The sequence below is a fragment of the Pleuronectes platessa genome, chromosome 3 (assembly GCF_947347685.1).
Source record: "Pleuronectes platessa chromosome 3, fPlePla1.1, whole genome shotgun sequence".
In the NCBI taxonomy this organism is placed as follows: Eukaryota; Metazoa; Chordata; class Actinopteri; order Pleuronectiformes; family Pleuronectidae; genus Pleuronectes; species Pleuronectes platessa.
The window spans coordinates 13,361,776-13,379,333 of record NC_070628.1 but is presented as its reverse complement, the minus strand read 5'-3'; the positions used below and the strand labels follow the sequence as shown (position 1 = coordinate 13,379,333).

The 17,558-nt window shown below is 42.4% G+C and overlaps 2 protein-coding genes across 4 annotated transcripts in view; one reads left to right on the top strand and one right to left on the bottom strand.

The window, feature by feature from the left end:
• Window positions 1–80: 80 nt before the first annotated feature.
• On the bottom strand, window positions 81–10,321 carry haspin (histone H3 associated protein kinase). Its single transcript, XM_053418604.1, has 16 exons — window positions 9,877–10,321; window positions 9,130–9,300; window positions 8,770–8,919; window positions 8,194–8,283; window positions 5,666–7,625; window positions 4,719–4,854; window positions 4,470–4,606; window positions 3,990–4,172; window positions 3,388–3,473; window positions 3,141–3,203; window positions 2,946–3,037; window positions 2,610–2,689; window positions 2,223–2,311; window positions 1,501–1,643; window positions 1,296–1,398; window positions 81–622 (listed from the first exon to the last, which is right to left on the bottom strand). The coding sequence occupies exons 1-16, from the start codon at window positions 10,035–10,037 to the stop codon at window positions 421–423; spliced, it is 3,846 nt and encodes a 1,281-aa protein (XP_053274579.1). The 5' UTR covers window positions 10,038–10,321; the 3' UTR covers window positions 81–420.
• A 2,355-nt stretch (window positions 10,322–12,676) lies between these two features.
• Window positions 12,677–17,558, top strand: part of apbb2b (amyloid beta (A4) precursor protein-binding, family B, member 2b) — a 50,363-nt gene continuing 45,481 nt past the window's right edge. For all 3 annotated transcript variants that reach the window (XM_053418632.1, XM_053418631.1, XM_053418630.1), the window contains exon 1: window positions 12,677–12,809. The gene's annotated coding sequence lies outside the window, so the exon portion shown is untranslated. The remainder of the gene's footprint in view (window positions 12,810–17,558) is intronic.

Sequence of the window (17,558 nt, the reverse complement as noted above, 5' to 3'; positions counted from 1 at the left end):
ATAAAATGTTTGACTGCATAGAATGAAATTCAGTCTGATTTTAAACAGTCAAATTTTCTAATAGTGATAGGAAACAAAAAAACAAGGCATACAGTCATTTATTATGTATATGAATTGCTGACATATCACATTTTAGTATTTCTCCAGCATGATAGTCAAACAATTACTTAGACTTTGTTTTAGTCACAATTTTCACATGGTCATTTTAACAACCTTTGTGGAAAGACAGTTACACTCTACTTTAAGTGACCTCCATCCGTCGTTGTGTTATAGAGGAAATCAATAATCAACTTTACATATCAGAGATCATGAAGGGCGAGTGGGCAGCTGAAGGAAGTCCACTATCGACGACCCGCACACATTCTACCTCCGAAACATTAAAAGACTGGTTGAGCGTCCTCACACTTCCTGTGTTCAGTGCTACTGGAACATGGGGCAGGTGTGTAGCGCCTCGGTGGCAGAGCTGTACTGGAGGATGTTGTCATAGAAACGAGTGAGTGCTGCTCGAACGTCCTTGGCCCCCCTCCCTCCCGAGGTGCGGTACTTCATGGATAGTAGCTTGGAGCACAGGTAGTGGAGCCACAGCACGTTGGTATGGGGGTGGAAGCCGCTCCAGTTGTTTCTGAGACGGACAGAGAGAGCAACAGAGGATCAATGAATCGTGAGTCATAAATCTAATGCAACAAATCAGCAGAATTATCCACAATAAAAAGACTGATTATGTGCGTTTGACATTTTGGGCAATACACAAATCATAGAGGGAAGAGGTAGATGAGAATATCGATACCATCCTCGCATCTATCCACAAACTATGAAGCTCTATCCAGGAGAAAGTTTGCTTAGCATTGAAGCTGCAGTGGGTAGGATTTGGAAAAATAACATCACGGTAACATGAGAGCTGCTGCTGTGCACTCGTCCTGGCTCTGATTGGTGGTTTAGAAAGGTGCTGACAGGGTTTTTTTTTTTTTTACAGAGCCAGGCTGTTTCCAGCCTTTTAATCCAAATGAACATCTGCTGGCTGCAGCTTTACATTCACCACAGAGATTTTCATCTTCTCAAAAGTTCTGTAATAATAAAAACCTCAGTGTTTGAAATGTCTTATCACTGCTTTGACTTTTGGACATCGCAGTGATTTTCACTGAGCTTGAATCAAGTCTATGTTGTTGCTCTTCTTCTCTTTGTGTTTAATAGGTTCAAATTAATGTCATGTACATATGACTAATCTGGTCTATGTGAAACATTTATAGTGGAACCCACATTAAATGTCACAGTCACTGACACATAAAGGCACTGACCCATTCTCCTGTCTCATCAGCCTGTAGATATCAAACTGGTAATCTCCCTGGCCCATGAAAAGCTCCTCGTCCTTTGAGATGTCACAGGAAACCGTCAGATCATCTGGAGACAACAGAGCATATGAAGAGGGTTCGTCATATATTTTGTGCATTACTCCATAAATCGAGCCATTCAAAATAAGACTGAAGTGGAACATTATCTCACCGATCGCTAGCCTGGAGAGGGAGTAGTCAATGATGCGGACCAGCACCCCTTTGGTTTCCAGAGAGTGGGCCGTTCCGTTCAGGAGGAAGCTCCCTGTCTTCTGCTTGGTTGTTTTGACCAACACATTGCCCCAGTGAAGGTCCCTGCAGCAAACAGCACAAGGGAAGACGACAAGCACACACACACACGCACACACACACCACACACACTACATTAGGGCTGGGTACTGATATTTAATTGTACCAACCGATATCCTGAGATACTATAGAGTATTAAAAAATACCTAATAATTCTGTATCAAATGTCAATTCTTATACCAAACTTATACCACTCAGCAAAATGTTTGCTGATTCTCATTGGTAAGTTTTAGGAAATTTGAAGATATTAGTTCTTATGAAATTAGAATTATACATTTTGTCCTACTTTCTGACATTCTAAAGACCAGATTTGGTTCACAATGATCATGAGAACAATCTGTAGTTGTCACCTAAAAGTTTTTAATGTCTTGTGGACTTTTGCAAGAATCTTTCTACGAGTCCCCACATTCTTCATGTTGGATGATGACACACATGGTGATAACTACAAGATGTGTCACGATGCAGCAACAAAGGCAGGGAAGAACAAAACTGCAAGCTGGTGACATGGGTGTCAAATATACAGTCATTTTATTTAGGACGGAAACACACTGGAAACATTTGGTGGAGTGTGTGTGTGTGCTCTACCTGTGTTCAAAGTGTAGCTCCTCCTCAGCAACAGCCAAGGCGGCAGTAACCTGATGAAGGATGCTCTTCGCCACTGCCAAATATGCAAGCTTGATGACACAAGAGAGGCTTGGATTAAAGACTGTATATTTATATACATGTATATATATGTGTATTTCCACAAAGCAAAACACTTTTCGTCAGTTTAGAATAATACCCAACTGTTCTTTTAACTAATGCATTTGAAACAGCTAAGCCACTTTCTGCATTGTTTCAAATTCTTAACTGACATAAAGTTATAATGACTCATTTCAGGACAATGCTGTCTTAACCCATTGTTGTTAAAGGTCATTATTTATATACTTAGTGTGCAAATGTAATGAGCTGCTGTCGTTGTGATGCTCGTACCGTTCCATTGCTGTTCTCGAGATCGACGCCTCCAAACTCAAACTCCAGGATTAAGAACAACTGATCCTCCTCAAAGAAATCTGTGCAAAGAGCAACAGAGAAAGATCCAGTGAAATAGAGAAACAGATCACATGGTCATTCAAAGCATTGTGTTGGATCATGTTGGAAAGGGCCCTGATGAGGATTAAATGATAAACTGCATTTTTTATTATTAAACTCAAACCTGTCAATCTTGAAAAAAAAGAAATGCCTTTGAGCTTCCATCACTTCAGCCTCAGAAACACATTGCAGAAATATAATATGAGACTAATGTTAATGTGCTTTTGTCTCACTGACCTGGTCTGTCATTCTCGGAGCCTTTCTGTTGGTCAAATTTGTCCCAAGCATTCAGGAAATCCGGAGGGTAACAGCCTCGAACGCAGTGGAGACTGTGAGGGGACAACACATCGAGTCACATCATCACTCAAAACTGCTGAGACGCCGGCAGACAAAGGAAAAAAGGAAAAGAAAAGGAGCAGGCAGAGTGCTTACTCATTGAGTCCAATAAAGCTGTGAGTCTGGTTTAGTTTCTTCTCTTTCAGGCTGCTCAGCTCCCTGCCAGAACAAAGAAACACACACGTACTGCTGTTTAGTTTCAATTTCCAAGGCATCACAAAGTTGAAAGATTCACATCAAATGTATACGATTATGAAAAATGCATTCCTTATATATTGGATTACACGATTTATATCATAGTGGCTACCCCTGTGAAATGCAGCATTGGTTTTGTTCCTCTTACTTTGAGATTATAATCTCGTGGAGAATCTCTCCAAAGATCTTCTGGGCCTCTCCGTTCACCTTCTCACTGCCCTCTACTGGAATTATCTGTCAAGACACAACCACAAATGTTTGAAAGGAACATTTGTGACATTTTTAATTTACTATTGAACTGTGGTTTCTTGATATTTGACGAGCCTAAACAAAACTACACTTGGTATCACAGGGTGTCTGCAGTTCAACAAGTTCAACAACCAAACTTACAGTCTGTGTTAAGACCTTCAGCACACAGACATTACAAACCATGCAGGTCGCTAAAAGACTTCTCTTGAAAAAAGGAAAAGAACATTTTGAAAGCATTACAGAAGCATTAGCTTTAAACGAATGTTAAGATAATTAATTAAGACCTAACTGAACACATATAACACCTAGTACAGAATAGTTTACCTTTTCTAGCCCTGAAATTTTATTTTAAACTTTTTAAAGCTTATTTAGACCCTGCAAAAAAATAACTATCATTATGCTTTGGTACCGTTTAAATTGTACATAACAACCTTAAATGAGGGGTGGTACATGGTATTATATATATATATGGTTAATTTCATATCCAGTATATACACATACTTTGAGAGCAACCGTGTCCCCTGAGGCGTTGGTGGTTGAAAAGACTTCGCCGAAGGTTCCCTCCCCGATCTTCACACAGCGTTTCATACGGTGAGGGAGAATACTTTCCTCCCAGGGCAGAGGGTGCTTCTGGCCACACTCAGCATACACCTTCTCTGCATCCGACAGATCTGCGTCCTCACACTGCAGCAGAAGAGAGGAAGCAGGAGGTGACACACAACCACAGGCTGTCATAACTCATTCCCTGTCAGTATGTTGAAAATTTGTCGTGCAAACATCTGATTTATGTTCCCAGTGTAGACATAAGACAGTAGACAGTGTGGACATTTTTATTGGTCTGTCTGACAAGAACAAAACTTTATAATCTTCATGAAGCCAGGATTTACTGTACGGCTGTTGTATTAGAAAATGTCATGTGTATTTTATATCTCTTTTAAATGTGTCATTGTTGCAGATGTGTGCTGTAACTGTGTGCCGTACCGGAGAGTCATGGCACAGTTGTGACTGGAGGTGTCTGGGGAGCAGCGTCCGAAAGGGTGTGGCAAAGAGATCCTGGCTGAGCTCTGCTAGAGCCGTCCGCCCCGGAGAACCTGACAGATGGGAACTACTGAGATGCACTATTGAGAGAGAGAACGACAGAAAAGAGAGGGAGAGAAGTGTTAACAGACAATTTACAATTACAACAATAAACAATAACAATTTAACCGAGAGAGTTTTTATAATTCATGCCTTTGCGATGAACCGAGAGGGCGGCCTTGAGTCGGCTCCAGGTGTGTGTGTTTGGTGTGAAGTCAGCCAGCAGAGATGAGAGGTTGAGCGGGTTCACTTTCACCGGGGTGGAGAAATTCATGACGGTTCCAAGCTCCTACACACAGGATGCAAATCATAGGTTGTCAACGATGCCACAGCTCAACCTTTAACCACTTTAAATGCTTCCTAGCACTTAACTGCAGATAGTTGGGATTTAAGAAGAAGCAAAAACTATACACACATGGAACAAAAGTCAGTTTGTGTGTGATGAGTGGATTCAAAAACACACAAGAAATGAGATTGAAAGATTTCAACATTTCAAAAAACTGTCCCAGCGTTGATAATAAATAAGGATTTAAATTCCAGACTTCACTGGAAAGAGTTTTCAATGAGATAATTTCTACTTCAGCAAGGCAAGGCAATTTTATTTATAAAGCAAAGGATAAAAATAACCAAGGCAAAGTGAAGGAGTCCTTAAAGTAACAAAAACCTTCTGTGATTTGATGAGAAACTGGGTCAAGGAATCTGGACAAATGTGCAGTGTTCAGAGTTTTGATCACCACAACAAAAATTCCACACACTTCCATTATATTCAGGCAGCAACATGAATTTTAAACGTTGAAATCTCAAACCAAAACGATTTGCTATTTTTATTAATTTGATTCCCCCCCTTTTTTGTCATTTGAGTGAAGACCTTCACAAGAACCTGTCTTTTATATGGCATACTGCTGATGAAATTTGAATTTAGGCATTGAAAGACCTGACTGTCACATACCTGCCTTATTTTGTCAATAAATTAAAGTCTGTGGATACAGATGGCTTATTTTAACAATGGTTGACCAATAACTCAAACTGTCAGTTGATAAACCTTCCTCTATAATAAACAGACTAGCACTTTGGTGTGTTTCTGTGCATGTTGTCCTCACCCTCTGCGGTTTGTGTTTTGTGGAGATCAGATCGTTGATGCTGCAGTCCACAGGCTTCACATCACCTGGCCTTGTGTGTGCGCTGCTTTTGTTTTTCCAACGGCTCACGCTCATGCCGCTCACACACGCCTTCCTCGTGGTCCCAGGTTGGTCTGCGGAAGTGATTCTCATTTTCTTGTCTCTCGGAGCCAGAGACAACTTTTTTCTTTTGGGCAGAACGTCACAGGAGCTCTTTACCACTTCTTTGTCGGAGGAAATCTTGTCTTCAGAGCTGCTTGAGCTCCACTTCTTCCTACTGACTTTCAGATTAGTGTTTTCATGACAGAGATTTGCATCACTTACAGACTGGTGGTCATTCTGTATCTGTTCATCACTGGCTGGGTCGGACATGGCCGAGGGTGATTTACGCTTTTTGGGTCTCAGCTGTGATAGAGTTAATCTCTTTATCTCCACAGCGGGTTTGACAGATAGACATTTCTCCTTCAGCATTGAGATAACCTCTGCCTTTTCTTCGGTTTCTGGATCACTGGACTGTGTGTGAGCGACTGGACGGCGGCTGCTGTTTATTGACTGTCTATCAGACACTGTCATTCCCTCGGTGGAATCTCCCGAACAACTGAGAACTTCTGGGTCATCAATGTTATGTGTGTAGTCATTTTCAGACTTGACTGCATCTAAACTATCAGACCTATTATTACAAGACAAAGGTGACTCCTCGTGCTTTGTCATTTGTGGAGAGGACAATATATCAAGTGGAATGGTGCACTTCTTTGCAAGACATTTGTCCTTTACTGCTGCAGCCTTCTCTTCAGTAAACAGTGTTTTCACAGGTCCGTTGGCCCGTAAGTGTGTGTCCATAATAAAATCAACACTGCTCTCGGCGTGGTGGGTAGATTCATCATAAAACACTGATGCTGATGAGCATTCCGGCGGCTGCTTGCAGGAAACTGATGCAGTGTCAGTCACTGATACTGCCTGTCCAGTGGACTCAAAGCTATTTATCAACTCAAAATGATCTCTGGTTGTATTATCAGTCACTGATAGATGGAGATCAAATGGAGTTTGACTGCTGCCCACTGACAGTGGATCGTCATCTGAGCTCAAGAGTCCCAAACAGGATGAGTAGGTTGTTTGACTGCAGAGCTGAGTCATGGTTAGGATGTCTAATCTCTCCAGCTGCACTGTGCAGAGCTTGGTCAAACACTGATCCTTCAGAGCCTCTATCAGCCACTCCAGCCCTCCTGCTGCGGACACAAACTCGCAGCCGCTCTCACTGTCTGAAGAAAGTTGATTTAAACTTGATAAGTCAGCGCCATTCGTTGTCTTTGAATTTTCACTGTAGCTTTTAGCATCCTCGCTACAGCTGCTCCTCTTGTCTGTGCTTGTGTGTTCCATTAACACATCACCAGACAGCTCTCCATGGTGATGCAGGTGTGGTACTTGCTCACCAAAGCTTGACAGCAGCTTCCCCTCAGAGTGGAGTCCAGTGGACAGTGCAGAATGTGGTTCAGAGACAGGCTGCCCTGGTGAAATCAAATCTTCTTGAAATGGGCTGATGACACCTGTAGAGCTCACTGACATAGATGGAGGAGAGGAGGACTTATCATTAATGGGGATGGGTTTAAGGTGGGGATGTTTGCTGAAGGATCCTGCTGAGGGAGTAGAGCAAAAGATGGGGTTTCTGGGGGAAGGTCCGACACTGCAATCTGCTGACTCATTGAGGGATATCTCTCGGAGGGGGTTGGTGGCAAAGCTAGAAGTCCCTGCAGCATTCACTGAGTTCTCCGGACTCGACACCAAAAACACTGGAGGGACCTTCCTCCTCCTGGAACGAAGGGCTCCAGAAGTGAAGTCATCTGAAGAGTTAAGTATACTGACAATCATTTTTTGGAGTTTGGGTTTGACGACAGCTCCACATCTGCGGCGAGTTACAAAGCGGCCCACAGAATGATGGTGAACCCTGACAATAGAAAAGTAGAGGAGCAGGAAGAGAGAGAATGATTAGAGAAATTACTAAATTATCTATATAAATCTTCACCCTCCAGACCTGAGGACTGACTCCTCACAGACCTTTAACTTGTGTGTTTCAAAAGGAAATAAACTGAAATATGGGACCCTGTAAATGTGAATGACAATATTAAACCTACAATTGAAGGTCATGGTCCCTACTATCAATAATCCTGTGCAACAAAACATGCCAAACAAATCTAAAGAATAAAAGCTCCAAAATAAATAAAGTATGTAAAACATCTTCTTACTATTGTTATTGATATAGTTTTGTACATTGTCAAATCTATATCGCTATAGATACCCATAGTACTTTTCCAGAGTGATAAAAAGGAAATGGCTGAGCATGTAACACAGATGGATTCTCATAAAGTCTGCTCCTTGTGGACTCATGAACTTCCAGGAAACTTGCTAGTGTGGTGAGGTTTGGATATTGAGATTCAGCCATGACACGTTTCCTTTATTTATAAGTGGAACCATCAACCTGACTGTCTGAGAAAATATTTAATTTCTCTTCTGACCTCGAGTCTTCTTCACTGTCGATGGTCACTGGAACCTGCTGCCGTTTCTGCCTAATCAAAACTCCTGGAACAGACGTGAGCTGGTTTTTCCTGTTGACATGCAGAGACAAGAACCATTTCAGAAATACATCAACACACACTACAATTACTTCTGCAAGTGAATGATTCCAGGAAAACATGGAGTTGAACATTCAAAAGCTTATTAATTATAAATTTTAAGAACATAATCTGTTGTATCAATCAATCTGGAAAAAAAAATTATAAAAACAATCAAAGAAAGAAACTGTTTCAAAGGAAGTCCAAAATAGACTTGTTTTGAAAATAGAATTATGGCCTTTGACATTTTTTTGAAATGTCAAATTGGTTTATAGCATCAGTAATAGATCAATCATTGCAAATTAGATCAATCAAAAATAAAGGTGGGTTTTGTAGTAGTCAGATCTGCTCTAGCCTCTTGTATAAGTCTTCTGTTATTATGAGTAGTTTCCAATGTCTGCATACAGACACTGTGGGGATAAAATAAGAAAGCAAGATAGAGTCCCAATGTGTTCTGCTCATGCTTGGTTGTGCACAGACCTGCTTGTCTTGCTCTGCTGAGCAGGCTGAGGGCACTGAGGAAAAGGCCTGCCGATGTTCTCCTCGTCACTGCTGTTCTCTGTCAGAGAGGACACAGCTTTTCTCTTGGCAGGACGAACTCTACCACTGGAAACACGAGTCTTCTTCCCTCTAATGATGAAGAAAAGATAAAACCCAAGAGATGAGCAGGTCAAGATACAAACGATGAGATGAGGGGGAAAAGATAGATGACAATAAAGAATGCAAAGAGCACGAATTCAATTTTGTTAATACAGACACGGACAATATATCAGACATCCAATAAGTTAAATGCCATGTTTAAGACCTATGTTTACTTAATAATAAACTGTTCGCACAGACCTTGTTGTCTTGCTCTGCTGAGGCGCCTGAGGAGGAGGAGGAGAGGTGATGACGATGATCTCCTCGTTGTTGAAACTCTCTTCATCAAAGGTCTTCTCTGTCAGACATAGCATGGCCTTTTTCTTGGCGGCACGAGCTCCTCTACGCCTTGCAACACTAGTGCTCCTCTCTCTATGACACCAAAAAGGGATGAAGAAAGTACGATATCAAACATAAGAGCAAGGAGGACAACAACATTATAATTAATCTGGAATAACTGTCTTGACTCTTGTTGTAGTTGGTAGATTGTTTTAAACAAATTTCTGTGATATGAAATACGCCAGGCCTGCACACACACATTTGGTTGGTTCAGAACTGGGACCACAATATGGAGTAAGTGGGAGTTGCCATTATATTTATGATGTTGATGTTGATGTTTCTGATAAAACAGTTTGAGAAAGATGTTGTTTCAACTGTCTGATCCTCTGGAGGCTAGAGCTGCTGTGGAACTGAATTACAACTTAGACATAGTGTCTATTGTTTAGCCTACCCTCAATGGCAGTGACAAAACTGCAGGTTGACACATCCTTGTATAGGCCTGGATCTTTCATATGTTCCCTTTTATGTACTGAATGAAGTAACCATAAAGTATGGTTTACTGTAGAGTTCCACCAATAGCCAGGTAACAGCTTAATATAAGTTTAAAGGCAGGGGTGGGGACATTAATAGTAATGAAGGCCGCCAGGAGGATGAGGATTTCAAACATACCTTATCCTCGGCGGCTTTGCGGATTCAAACACGGAGATGTCACCGTCTGCAGAGTCGGTGCTGTCGAAGACCCGTTTGCGGTTTTCAGGTGAAACCCACGCGGGCAGTTTTCTCCTCTGTTTACCGTACGTCTTCAGAAACAACGCCTTGACCGGCTTCATGTTGGAAGTCTCCAGTATAACGGATGTGTTGAACTGTTCAGAGACACTGGTGTTACTCACCCAGACGAGAACTGTGCTAAGGCTATGCTAACTGTGCTATCAAAAACGACACTGATCAACTCACAAACAGTGACTAAATTCACCGTAACTCGATCTAGCTAAATAGCCGTTTTAAACCCGCCGTCATGGTTATTAGCGAAATAAATCTTCTTTTGTGTCTCCTTCATTATTTTGCGGCGTAAATTGGGAGGACCCGCTTCTTGTTCAAACCACCGGATGCGTCCATGATTGGTCAACAAACGGTGATTGTGACGACACAGCGCCACCCGGCGGATCGGAGTCCTTAGATCGCTAGATAGATAGCTAGATAGATAGCTAGATAGATAGATAGCTAGATAGATAGCTAGATAGATAGATAGACACAAAACAATACATTCAGAATATAAACAAAATAGTAAACTTGAAAATACAAGTAAAACATAATAGCGTCCTTCCTGTTACATCTCTTGGACTTTATAACTTGTGTGGCCATACAAATATATATTGTGGTCGTAACTTCCTCATGGGATGTTGCAGCAGTATTTTTAATATATATATATATATATATATATATATATATATATATTACAATCATATATTATCTATGTAAGCAGTAGATGGCCGAATCATATCCACAGTAGCGAGACTGGAAAGATGACAAACACTGCAGTACATCAGTATAACCACCAGGTGTCATCATTTTATTAAATTGCTGCCATATTTATCATAGACGTAAGATTCCTGTTCTTATGGGGAAATGGATGTTAATGATTACACTGGACCTCTGCAGTTTGCACCTCTGTCCTATTCACTCGGCACTATTTATCATGTATAAGAAATTGTTGCAGTAACAGAAATGTCAACAGGCGAGCACAATCACAGTCAAAGAGGTAGAGTAACATGAAGAATGAACACCAAAACACACTATGAAATACAAGGTAAACAGATACAAGAAATAAATCATACAATAGCCAACTACTGGTGATTATTTTCATCGGTACCTTCTCATCTTATCCTCTTATTCATCTTAAGTGATGGACAAGATGAATTGTCATGTTGATGGCACCATTTAAATTCACAGACATAGTAATTAGAATTCATTCAACAACTGTGACTGAGACAGATTTTACGACAGTCTATCAAATAGTTATGTTTTCAGTCAAAAGCTCTGTGTGTGTTCGAAGCTCATTGTTGCTGCTGAATGCTGTTGAATGCACGACCTTGTACAATCTCCTCTCAGCTTCCAGTCCAAACTGGCCTCTACAAATCCACATGAACACATTTACACACTACTCTGTGGTTTTTGCACAGATTGACAATTAACTACAAGTCAAACGCACAATGTTGCCAATTACGTTAAGCAAAGGCACGGCTTACAATTTGCTTAATCATTTTCCTTCCCTGCAGGCAGCAATTACTCCTCATTAATTTTGGATGCTATGAAAATCCTTTTGCCCAGACTTGAACGTTGCTGGAAGGTAATCCAGTCACCTGCCTCACACACAACTCCAGAAAGGCCGATAATAAAATACTGTGCACTGTTAAATTCACTGAATCCTGATGAGGTTTCAAGCAGCTCTGTTTTCAGCAGGGAGAGAAATACATAGTCAACAAGAGTATTTACCATAAATGTTTTACAATGCAGCAAAGCAGTAAGTCATCTTGATCCTTACATTAGAATTATTATTATTATTAGACAGGAAAGTCTTACAGACGGAGAAAAGTGTCTTATCTTTATAAACAAATTTATTATTAAGCTGATACTTTGATATTTGGTTGGAGCACTTTGGGTGTGTATGTGGTCATCATCATCATCACGATGATCCTCATCATAATCATCGTCATCATGATCATTACGATTATCCTCATCATCATCCTCATCACATCCTCATCATCATCGTCATCAAGATCATGATCATCACGAATTTTATCATCATCATCATCATCATCATCATCATCATCATCATCATTATCACGATTATACTCATCATCATCATCGTCATCATGATCATCACGATTATCCTCATCGTCATCATCATCACATCCTCACCATCATCATCATCGTCGTCATCGTCCTCATCGTCATCGCCATCATCATCGTCATCATCGTCATCATAATCATCATCATCATCATCATCATCATCATCAACACATCCCAAACCTCATCCTCATCATCATGATCACCATGATCATCATCATCATCATCATCATCATCATCATCTTTATCATCATCATCAACATCTTAATCATCATCGTCATCTTTATCATCATCATCATCAACATCTTAATCATCATCGTCATCAACATCTTAATCATCATCCTCATCACGATCATCATCATCATCATCATCATCATCATCATCCCTTACAATAGAAATCTTCAAAATGTGCAAATGTCCTTGAGAAAGATGAAATCCTCCTTGTTTCCCTGTAACTTCAGTCAACATCCTGAAATAATATTAAAAACAAATAATAACACCAAACTTTAATCTCCGTAGAGTAAAATCAAGTCATTTAAATCAAAGAGAGTTACAAAAAAAAAAACAATCACAGAGGAGCGTTTGCTTCCGGAGCAGCGTCCCCCGGTTCCCCCTGCCGGAGAGGAGCGGCATCTGGGAGGGAGGAGAAAAGAAACAAGGCGAGAGGGAGAGACACGGAGGGGAGGAGAGAAAGAAGTAAAGAAGACAGGAGCTCAGCGCGGAGGACGTGAACACACCGGAGACAGAGATAGGAGGTGAGTGATGTGCTATGGGGGGGTTTTCTTCTGAACGTGTCCGTCACAGTTGAGCCTCTGCGCCGCTAAAACGTGACCAACTTTCCGTGTCGTACCTCTGGACGACGCCGTGCTGTGGCATCCGAGGCCCCGCTGCGCTGCGAGCGAGTCGGGGAGGTGTTGGGAGAGCAGACCGGGAGGGGACCGGGAGGCTGCGGTGGCGGGTTCACCGGAGCCCGGCGTGTGTTTCCATGAGCTAATGCTCCGGTTTAGTTGTGTTGTTGTTGTGTTGTTGAATATGCGGTTGTGTTTATGGGGACGTATAGCGAGCAGCCGCTGACCGCCGCGGTTCTTTAAGGTTCGATACCGCTGCTGTGTTCGGGTTGAGGGGCGTTAAAGGCACCGACCCTCGAAACATGGATGACACCAGGCTGTTCAATCACATGTCAGAAACCTCTCTTTTAATTTAAAGCCTTCACGCCCCGGGTCTTAAATAGGGCCGGACGATACGGCCCGAAAAAGATCCCAAGATAAAATATTTCACGTCACATGGTATCGAGAATTATCACCATAAAGGTCACGTTGTTTATTTCAATATTAAAAGATAAATATTTACTCCTGAATGCATGTTGTGGTTTTATATGAATCTTTATGAGCTGAGAAGGACATTTGCTATATAACTTTAATTACAATTAAATTGCAATAATTATTGATATTGTTTATTGCTCAGCCTTAGTCTTTAGGTAAGGTATAGGTGAGTTGCTTGTGATCTGACCCAAGCCATGAACTCCGGATAATGTCTGGACTTTATTCAGAGTTTGCTTTAAAAATATGAAGAACGCAGCGGCGTATTGTCCGAGTCAGAAGCTTTCATATTAACAGGAACATGTCAGAAGCGTTCAGGTGAGGGGTGGTGTCAGGGGAGGGGGGGAGGCAGGACACAACGTATAAATTCCATTTTACAGCACATTGACACTGGTGTTGGATGTTATCACCAACATCTTTTGAATCTACTTGTCCCTACAAGTGGACATCTTTGTTGACGTCTTCGACATGCATGTCAACTCTTTGCCATCCTGAGATATGTGCATTATTTTTATTTTCATTTTAACATTTCATCCGTCACATATTAGAAAGGCCATTAGCAGGCCCACTCGCTTGCTCTAGGGAAAGATAGCAACTGACTTGGAACATTTGCGTTCTCACATACAGCCTATGGATGATTTCAGGACAATACTTACAATATTTATCAATTTAGTTCATAGTATTCCAGTTTAATCTGTTAAGTCATGTCGTTGTGTTTACATTCCTGAAATGGTGAATCTCCCAATTAATCAAAACCAAGTGTAGTTGTGTTGTTTCTGACCAGGCTTCCTTATCTTAAAAGCGAATAAGTTGACCTACATAACTAAATATATGATGGCGACACCAGAACATTGTTTCCAAGTAGGGTTTTTAATATAATTCCAAAGTTCACGAACTTGCAGCAACAGATGTTTTGACCCTTTTGCTTTATAATATCCTGCAGATTAATTCATGGATTAATTAAGCACAGCCCCCTTGTAGAAGAACACTTAACAAACCTGACCGTTGAACCTGTCCCTTGGTTCCTAACCAGAGATGCTGCAGCTACTGACTCATGGTTGTCTCGGCTCCTTTGTCTTCTCCTGTATTGTGTTGAGTTACAATATAAGCAATGAAGAGGCTCATTGTGAAACTAACAGGCATGAAGGAGGGTATTCCCCTGACTTGTGCATGCTACATGGAATAGTCCCGGGCTGTAGACCATGCAGGCCCCCGGGCGGGGAGGTGGGGGTGAGGTGGAGGCTTGTATTGGTGCATGGTGCTGGCTGGACACATGCTACAGCTAATCGTTTCCAGCCTTGCTCTGGTAGCTTATGCCAGGCCTGTGAGATAATACGCCTGCTTGTTGTGGACAAACATGGAACCACTTAATTGCTTGTGTATGTTCAGGGATTTTAAAGAATCTAGTGAATAATGATGCAAAATTTGTTCCTGTTTAATTGCTGTAGATGCAGGGAGGTGCTGAGGCAGGACACACTTGTGTTTTGTTTGTGCACAGACATGAGGAATTACTGTGGACCTTTCCTCTCAAAACCGCTGACTTCAGATGAGGGCTGACTTTTACAAGGACTGGATTTGTTGTTGTGTCGTAACACTGTACAAATTTGTGAAACAGGTCATGTAGTAGTATACTCTGTGTGTTTCTGGGGAGGCAGCAGGGAAACTGAAGTTGTTGACAATAACAGGAATCACCAAAGGACCTGTCTTCTTTTTTTGGACTGCACCACTGAGGTTTGTGCCCCTGTCTGTCTCCTGGTGACACTGAGCCTCATGCGTTCAAGATTTGCACCGTATTTGCACGGATGCTTGCATCAATGTGTGTGTATGAGATTTATTACTCTTATCAGAAAGCATAAAGATTAAATACAACTTGTCATGTTTTCTGTCCAACAAACCTCTTGTTAAATAGCCAGTTCTCACTATTTTAGGCAGTGGTTTTGGTGGTTTTACTATGTTTGTGTTGTGGTATCGGTTAGGCGAGTGAATTAGTGTGAGCTGCAAAATTAAACGCCTCTGACTCGACCACCACAGTAGAAATGGTGCACTGTCATCCTCTCTCCCTCTCCGTCACTGCCTGCCTGCCTTCCTTCCTTCGTCGCCTCCCTCCCTCTCTCACTTTCCTCCCAGCCTTCTTGCCCATCCAGACCTCGTCCCTGCTCTGCAGTGTGTGCACTTGCACGTGTGTGCATGTGATGCCATTGCTTATTGCTTGTGGCTCTTGGGAACGTGAAGTCGGTTTGAATATTCTTTCCCTCTCCCATCTTTCCTGCGCCGTCTTTTCACTCTCTCCCCCTTCATTGAGTCTCCCTCCCTTCCACTGTAGCGTTTCTGTACGACGTCAGGAGTTGCTGAGCCTGGAAAAAGTGACTTGGACATTTATGGGCTGAGTTTTGGGCCAAGCAATGCAGACAGTTCCTGTGTGCTTGTGTATGCCTGTTTGTGTAGCTTCGGTGTTTTGAAAGTGCCTCACTCTCAAGATGGTCCACTTCTCTGCTTAGTTGGCTTCTATTACCTCCGTTAAGAGGCCAAATAAATGAGACACACACATGCATTTACATACTCTGCAGAAATGCATATTTAAACTGCCATCTGGTGAAGCTATGATTATGTCACACACCCAGAATATGATATTTTAGCGAGCCTCAAAGTGCTCTGCTGATTGGATGTAAATACCTTGGCCTGGCTGTGTGTGTGTGTGTGTGTGTGTGTTTGTCTGAGTCTGAGTCTGATTTGGGACTTTCTTCCCTCACAGCACCAAACTGTTGGTCTGTGTGTGGTCGAGGTCAGTCTCAACAGCTGATGAGAAAGGAGGCTGAAAGTGTGCATGTGCGTCCACACTGCGGGTTTCTCTGTGGGTGTGTGTGAGCAATCAGATAAAGGGTATGGAGATCCGTTATCACCACCCTGCTTCCCCAGGGAGACAATACCACTGGTCCGCCCCTGACCAAACAAGTGTGTGTATGGTGGCATGTGCATATCTGTGTGTGTGTATGTGTGTATGTGTGTGTTTGTGTGGGCAGTCTGACCAGATTGGGCAGATGACTGATGAATTAATGACAGAAGAAAGCAGCTTCATCCCCGGCTGTCAAGTTGGCAAGAGGACCACACTGCAGTTTATTGGAGTGTATTTATGTGTGCTGTCGCTGCATGTGTGTGTTTTCAGTCTTTTCCTTCATCTTCGTCTCTTCACTTCTCTCTCGGTCCCCTATCGATGCCTCTCAATAGGGTTATTGTGCCCACTGTCAAGCAGGCTGCAGTGTGTGTGTGTGTGTGTCTGTGTGTATCTGTGCGTTGTTGTTGCAGGGGGCAGACAGCCGTGAGGTGTGTTTGAACAGAGAAGGAGCACAGAGGCCCCGTTCATCCTGTAGGGTGTGAAACTGAATGATCGGGCCCCCACTCGGTGTTTCCGTCTGTCCCTCCATCAGACGGCCTCGCTCTTCTTGACAGTTCTTCACCCACATGCTCGATCCACGTTTGCTTTTTTCCTTAAAGTCAGTTTAGCTCTGCATCTTCGTTTGCTTCATTTGTGCGCGTGCCTTGTAATGTGTCAGCTCCTGGCAGCCCTCCCTGTTCGGCTGTCTTCTCGCTGTCAAGTCTGCATGGTGATTGGCTCGTCGGTATGCAAGTTATTCTGCCTACAAATTACCTGTGGAAGCAGGCGAGCTGAGGACAGGCAAACTTTCCACTTTCAGAGGAAACCCCCACACGTTTACGCTTGTGCTCACACACTTTCCCACTCCTTTGTTTATATGTTTCTCTTTCTGATGTTGTCTTTTCCACATCGCTGCACTTTCACACGTATACCCGCATCACTCCCATTTCAGCTGCATAAGGGTTTTCCACCTCTCTCTCTCGCGTGCGGTCTCTCTCTCTCTCTTTCAAACACATATGCACCGTCTTAAGCTATGAAAGCCAAAACGTGATGAAAGGGGCTGTTAAGGCCAGAGCCCCTGGTGCCTCTGTAAATTGGCCTACTACAGCAAGTATACAGATTTCTGCTGCACTGTCTCAGAACAAGGATTGACTCGAAGCTGGTCGTCTTCCCTTACTTCTCTAATCCTCCGCCCTTACTGCAAGGAACACTCAAGTACATTGATGTTCACTCTAAAGGAATACTCAAACCGGAGCACCAATGCCAAGTGAAATATTTACTGTACAGTGATAAATTTGGAAACATCCAGCATG